The following is a 7,143-nucleotide window of genomic DNA, read 5'->3' as shown; positions in this document are numbered from 1 at the left end:
CAAACTTTGGCCCGGTGGAAACGCCACATCTGCGTAGCCTTTTACTCCAGGAGCCTTGGCTCCAAGGTCCTCCGTTTTCCTCCGAAGCAACAGCTCAGGTATTCACAAACAACAATCCTCCTATGTCGGCAGAGCTTTTCGACACTATTAGATTCAAAAGCTCACGATTAGCTACGTTCTTCTGGATAGCCAGCTTCTCACGACATGAACACAACTAACAGCATCCTACAGCCTTGCGCTGAACCCAATGCATCACCGCGTGGCTGGCGTCCGAACCCATCTGTCTCAAATGGCACGACGCTTTAAAACGCTGCGTAGCAAACTGATCACGTTCGTCGCAATATTCTGTGGGCAGCCACGGTCCTTACGGCTAGTAATAAAGCTATTTAAGTAAGTAATAAGTAATATAGCTATTTGATATTTTACACTGTTATGTATGTAAAGTGAATTTTGGCTGAAAAAATCTGTGAAAAGCACTGATCTGAGCGGCATTGGAAAACACTGTCTCGCCACTAATCTGTGACGCCAGCACTGGGAAAGTGCAGTTTGTGGTATATTTCCGGTACCTGCAAAAAATAACCTGATTCAAGCCACTATGCTCGGCAGCATCTTTTGGCTCAACCTGCCCATACAGCGAAACGTCAACGTCAATGTATTCTACACATGTTTACGCTTAAAATGTTAACGATAGAGACCAATCTTAAAGTCTTGAACGTCGTGTAGCTGGGAAAGTAAGTTGTTCTATGGTCTTGCCTGTTGACATTTGTTTGCATTTTTGTAATTTTGTCGTCAATTGGTTTCCAAAGTGCCAGTTTTTGTAACTGATGATATCTGGTAAATCAGGAACTTGTTCGCCCCTGGACTGCCATACGTCCAAAGCACTGATAGCAACACTGTTTGCCTATCGCAGTATTTCGTCGAGCTGCCGGAAATTGATTGTTCACGTTATTTTCCAATCAGGGCAACCACTTACCGAAGAAAATTCTTCCAAACCAGCCTGTAATTGCAATGCTAGCACATAACCCAGCCTCATGCTGATCCAAAACTGATCTTTTATAAAAAAACACACACACATACTCACAGCCTTCTTCTACGTCGTCTGCAATCATTGAAAAGTAATAATAGTTTACAACCTCTCGCTTTATTCGTCATAACAACATAAAAATGCAAGGGAGGCATCACAGGTGACTTAGTACGGAGCCATGGCATCCGGACCGGTATGTGGAGTCCCGTCCTTCATTGTCAGCTTCAGACGTGCAGCAGAACTGACTAGTCCTGGATGATGTGTCGTGCGCAGGCTCGTGGGAGGCAGGCTCCATCTTCGGGGCTGCTTACCGTACCACTTCTTAGGCCTCTTCTTCGTCGTAATAGGTTGCGCTGAAGTAAGACAAGTCGTTAACATGCTATTTGTTTGGATAATGAGATTTGGAAAGCATGCAAACGTTTTCAAATGACAGATATCTTCCACAACACCGTGGTGGCCACGGGAAGCGTTCGCGTCGGTACTGGGCGTGGAGAGCAGTGGTTTGCTTGCTGCACGAGGACGTCAACATGTTCGATTATGAAAGGCATAAACTATGGACATTTTACTTGAAACCTCTGGTGCAAAACTGACTTTTGGGAAAATAGTCGGAATGGAATAACATGTTTTCACGATCGGGGGCTTCATCCAACGCCAGCTAGCGGCGGGATTTCTCGGCTGACTTACCAGTCCGGCACGTTGGCGGGAATGTCGCATGTGGCATCGTCGATGCTGTACACCAAGCCGTAGTCGCAGCTGGAGATGGCCGGATCGATGCCGTTCTTGCACACGTAGAACTTACGGCAGTCGTTATGCGCGAAGGTCGGGTGCTGGATCTTCTGCTTGGCTGGCGTGAAGTACTCAATTTCCGGGTCGCAGGTGAAGTTGCCGATGCTTTTCTTGGCGCCGCACGCGCCGCGGTTCGCCGCCGCCGGCCAGTCACAGACCAGTTCGTCCAGCCGGAAGTGCAGGCCCGGCGGGCAGGTGCTCTTCGTCGGCTCGTTGTTTTCGCACGTGTAGTACTGGTCGCACGTGTCTGCGTCCTCGTGCGGGAAGATGCCATTCTTCCGTTCGCAGACGCCCGTGCCCTGCGGCTCCCCGAGGCCCTCGCGGCCGGTGCAGTTGACCTTGAAGAGATAGTCGCAGGGCTCGTCGAACCGCACCCGAGCTGGGTCGAAGCCGAAGCCGTCGGGGCACTCCTTGAAGGTAGCCTCGCCCCGGAAGCAGCTCCAGTAAACGTCGCAGTCAAAGTCGTCCATGAACAGACCCGTGGTTTCATCTTCCGGGCAGATGAACGTCTCGGCGGCCAGCGCCACTGAAACCAGGTCAAGATCATCTAGGGGTCACGGATGTCTGTCAGGTCAGACGCGTGGTAGACTGCATTCTAAGCTGGTCTAAGCTTAGCTGGACCTCGGTTCACTTCATGCTTTCACGACAATCGCGTGCAGAATGTGTTCCCCATTTGCAAATGCCGAAGTGCTGTGCTTCTACGGTGACGTCTTCCAGTAAGCCTGGTGCGAGGATCAGTTACATGGAAGGTCAGGGTCAGCACTAATTGGGTTTGAAAGTGCCTTGCGAGGGGTGGTCAAACATGCCGACTTGGTGGATAAGGTCGGGCACAAAAATGTCTACTTTCACGCAACGTTTTATGCCGTTGGTGCCGTTCGACCGAAAGTTTTGGTGACGGTGACAACAAAGTATGATGGCGCGCAGTGCGCAACCCATTATGGGGCTTCCGTGGTAAAATCTTTCATCTCACGACACCAGTAAGCCCTTCCATGAAGTCCCTATACCGTGCATTACGCCACCATGGTATCTTTCTTAGGATTCATCCCAACCCGGCGACAAAAATATCCCATAATTTTTAGTTGGTCGCTTGATTCGGTGAATGGTCGGCAACAAATCAGTGTATTTCCTATGGCCCGGTCGGCCGGCCAATTCGCTGTTTTACCTGGTAACTCTCAGTGATCCAAGCGAGTTAGTAAAAAAGGCTTAAAATGCTCTATGGCAATCCATTTGCCCGCAAGGGTGTTTTTCGCTCGTTGCGGTGAGAGTCAGGTATGTGGGGTTGGCGGTGACTTTCAAGTGCACTTCGGCTCTGCATGCAGTATTGGCATAGCAGTTTCCGAATATCTGTCTGGGCTTACTTTCTGAGCTTTGTTGACTCCATTGACCGACACTTGACAGTTCAGGAAAGTCGATGAGATGATCCAGTCAGGGTAGAAATTGACCTGTGATGGTCCAGACCGCCTTTTCAAAATGAAGAAAAGCAACAGAAGAGGCTGTTGACTCACCGTACAGAAAAGCAGCAGAAAAGGCTGTTGACTGACCGTACGGAAAAATGGCTCGCCGTACAGGAAAGCTACAAAAGCGGCTGTTGACTTACCACAGCAGTTTCAAGCACCGGGCCTTCCTTCCTTTGAAGAAAACCGTGGGCTCGGTGCTGGTGGCTGTTGGAACCCCTAAGGGAAGCGAATGACAGGGGGTGAAAATGGTTCTTAAGTGCCAAGTGACGTCACTGTTGCTTGGCCCCTGACTGAGCATGGCTACTAGTCAAATAGATCTTTAAATCGGAGATTATACCTCGTTCCTGTTCAGGTAAGACCAAACCGCGGTCGAAGATAGCAAATTCGGACCTAAATTTAAACGTGAGACCCCGACAAATCCTGTGGTGAAAGAAGATTGCTTTCGTGATTGGGCCATCTCATTGTCTTCGACCGTTGTGCCTGCATTCTTCGCAGCAGCAGTTCTGCTAGCCTTAGTTGAGTGACATTATTTAAATGAACGTTTCGGTTGAATGCATGATATTGAAAAGAGCGGCGATGAGAGGCCCTCGATGACGCGCCGATTCCTGATGACGCTATTGGGCATGAACGTCATTGCCACTTCATGTCGTATGGCATCGCGTCGCGCTGCTGGCGACAATTTTGTCCGCAGAAATTCGGTCGGCGACAAAGCAGCACCCCGGGCGCCGCCAAACTGCCTGTTACAAAACACAGGGAAACATGTTTCTCTTCACTGCCAGGCGCCGTGACGACACGCCTGCCCCGGACCACGTATCTCTGTGGCCTTGAAGACCTTTCTCCTATACCGAGAAATCAAAGCGGCTTACAGGCGAGGCCTCTCTAAAGCAGCCCCAGCGCTGCTCTGGGACGTAGGTTGGACGTAATCATCCCCAGTCGTTGATAAACACGACCGTACCTCCCGCTCTGCCATAAGGAACTGGGCGCAATCAGGGCGGAGAATCGGTTTAAAAGTTGGTGTGGAAAATACGGTCGTTGTCGGCAGGGGTAGGGTTGGTGACAGGAAATAAAGATGCCATCACGTCCCGGGCTTGGCCGATTGGTGGGCTCGACCCATGGTGAGTGGAAATGGCCGTCTACTCGGAAAGCTTTCATTCTCACTGGATTTGTATTGACTTGTTTAGGCCAATGGGACTTATGTTGTCATGCAATTTTTTGGTCCATTTCGGTAAGCGGTTTTCTGGACAGACCCAGAAACCAATGGTCTTGTCTTACGCAGGTCCTCAAAGGCCTATCATTCGTATCACGGCGTTGCCATTACCATCAAAATATATTTTAAGAGCGCTCTGCTGCACTTCAGAGAGGTTTCCCCCTATTTTGATCCTCCCCGAACGTTGAATATAACGAGTCTCATTGGCTCGCTCTCCGAGTCCCTGCCCATCTCGGAATCCACCGAACTTATTGGAGCCCTTATACGCACATGGTGGTATGGTTGGGTTTCGTTAGATTACACGTCTACCGGCCATGATTACGCACTTCGTAGCTATGGGGATGTTAGCACGGGTGCGTTTGGAGATGGGTTGTCAACGCCACCAAATCTTCCCCGGCGCGCGAGTCTGTCCTCGGCATTTGCATTCACTGCGCCAGAGCTCGCGCTGGGTTAGCCGTGAGATCCACTCGCACCGGACAGCCGCAGCATGTTCCCGGTATGAGGCGGTACCCGCCATGGCTTAGGACGAAACGGTGGGCGAAGAGAGCAGCCCTGGTCGTTTCCCGTCTTGGAGCCCTTGACCATTTGGGCCGCATGAAGGCCATAGGACCTCAAAGGCCCCTGGGGATGGACGAAGCCATGCAGGAGAATTATAGTCAGAAGACACCAGGGCCCCATGAGCCCTTTATGCCAGAAACAAAACACAGCCTCGAGTCCTTTGACGACTCGAAGGGGCGAAACAACTTTTACACGTGGAAGGGGCCGCAAGTAAGTCATGTCTCACACGATATGGACATCGTGTGTTCAAAGCAATGTAACTGTGAACTACGAATGCAACCACGCGACTGATCCATCGCACTGCGAAGCCGTGCGGAGTCCACAAATGTGCAAAGGAAACCGACAGCCAAAGTAGCGAGATAGTGGCACGGGGCAGAGGAATCAAAGGCCTCAGATGACCAGCGGGTCAGGCGTCAAGAGGTCAAGGGGTGAGGGGTATAGCGGTCAAGTAGCCTCAGACACCATCCGAATAAACAGCTGTTCGGCTCTGAGTCCGTATACCTCGAGAATATTGGGAGTGTAGAGATATAAATGGTCTAGAGATCCAATGGTAGTGACAGTAGGCCAATCGACAGGCTTTGCGAGGATCGGGTGTCCGTTAAACGCCGGTTGTCCGGAGCGGTGTGTGCAAAGCGAGCCTCTAGGTGATGGCTGTGTCCCGAAATATAATACTTAGAGAGAAATATATATATATATATATATATATATATTATATATATATATATATATATTGTATATATATATATTATTATATATATATATATATATATATATATTATATATATATATATATATATATATATATATATATAACGAAGCTCAGAAAACAATGAATGTGCTACCTGTATGAATTCGGGCTGAAACATGCCGGCCAATTCTAACCATTTATAGTACGTGTACTTATTATGCATATCAAGTATATGATTTTCGAGCAAGTCTTTTGGTTTTAATATTCTCATTCCCTAAAATGTTGATTACGAATCATTTTCCGTGATTAAAATGGACGGCGCGAAATATGCCGGTTGGAACTGATGGCGAGGCGTCTCAGGGAAAGGCGCATCCCCTCACATGTACAGCCCAGTCTTCTCATGATGCAGAAACACTGTCAGTGATCCCAAAAGCAGTGTCATACAGTTCCGCCGCCATTGGCAGCGCCGATTACCGCCTATCTGGCCGGCGCCTGGCCGAGGCCCGCTTGCCGCGGCCGTCGGCCGCCACTTGGTCACTCACCGCCCAGCAGCGCCGCCCACACCACCGGCTGCTTCATGGTGGCCAGAGTCGCGGCCGGCCGCTGCCAGATGCTTATATACCCTCGGCCCTCATCTGCCGCTCGCGGGCTGGCGCCGAGCCGGCCAGCGCCGTCACTCGTCCTTCGCGGGTGCACGGACCGTTATGCAAGAGGTGACCGGCCGGCGGCCGGAGCGGCCCCCGCGTGGCGCGGCTCGCGCTGACGGCCGCTGAACCGCGCTGACGGCCGGGAGACGTGCTGACGGTCGAGGAGCCGTGCTGACGGCCGGGAGACGTGCTGACGGTCGGGAGACGTGCTGACGGTCGAGGAGCCGTGCTGACGGCCGGGAGACGTGCTGACGGCCGGGAGACGTGCTGACGGTCGAGGAGCCGTGCTGACGGCCGGGAGACGTGCTGACGGCCGCTGAGCCGTGCTGACGGCCGGGAGACGTGCTGACGGTCGAGGAGCCGTGCTGACGGCCGGGAGACGTGCTGACGGTCGGGAGCCGTGCTGACAGTCGGGGAGCCGTGCCGACGGCCGGGGAGCCGTGCTGACAGTCGGGGAGCCGTGCTGACGGCCGGGGAGCCGTGCTGACGGCCGGGTAGCCTTGCTGACGGTCGGGGAGCCGTGCTGACGGCCGGGGAGCCGTGCCGACGGCCGGGGAGCCGTGCTGACGGTCGGGGAGCCGTGCCGACGGCCGGGGAGCCGTGCTGACAGTCGGGGAGCCGTGCTGACGGCCGGGGAGCCGTGCTGACGGCCGGGGAGCCTTGCTGACGGCTGGGAGCCGTGCTGACGGTCGGGGAGCCGTGCTGACGGTCGGGAGCCGTGCTGACGGTCGGGAGCCGTGCTGACGGTCGGGGAGCCGTGCTGACGGCTGCAGAGC

The 7,143-nt window shown here is 52.7% G+C and overlaps 1 protein-coding gene across 2 annotated transcripts; it reads right to left on the bottom strand.

Moving 5' to 3' along the window:
• Positions 1-1,122: 1,122 nt before the first annotated feature.
• On the bottom strand, positions 1,123-6,374 carry LOC119101203 (protein obstructor-E). 2 transcript variants are annotated; one of them, XM_037224498.1, is made up of 4 exons: positions 6,263-6,347; positions 3,408-3,483; positions 1,709-2,336; positions 1,123-1,377 (listed from the first exon to the last, which is right to left on the bottom strand). In XM_037224498.1, exons 3-4 carry the CDS (start codon positions 2,278-2,280, stop codon positions 1,347-1,349), a joined length of 603 nt encoding a protein of 200 aa, XP_037080393.1. In that variant the 5' UTR covers positions 2,281-2,336; positions 3,408-3,483; positions 6,263-6,347; the 3' UTR covers positions 1,123-1,346. The 2 variants fall into 2 exon arrangements, with proteins under 2 accessions (XP_037080393.1, XP_037080392.1); XM_037224497.1 differs by lacking the exon at positions 3,408-3,483 and having other exon boundaries at positions 6,263-6,374.
• Positions 6,375-7,143: the final 769 nt, after the last annotated feature.

Source organism: Pollicipes pollicipes, unplaced genomic scaffold, assembly GCF_011947565.3.
Source record: "Pollicipes pollicipes isolate AB1234 unplaced genomic scaffold, Ppol_2.1 Scaffold_4881;HRSCAF=5763_pilon_pilon_pilon, whole genome shotgun sequence".
NCBI lineage: Eukaryota > Metazoa > Arthropoda > Thecostraca > Pollicipedomorpha > Pollicipedidae > Pollicipes > Pollicipes pollicipes.
This window is presented reverse-complemented; position numbering and strand designations above follow the sequence as displayed.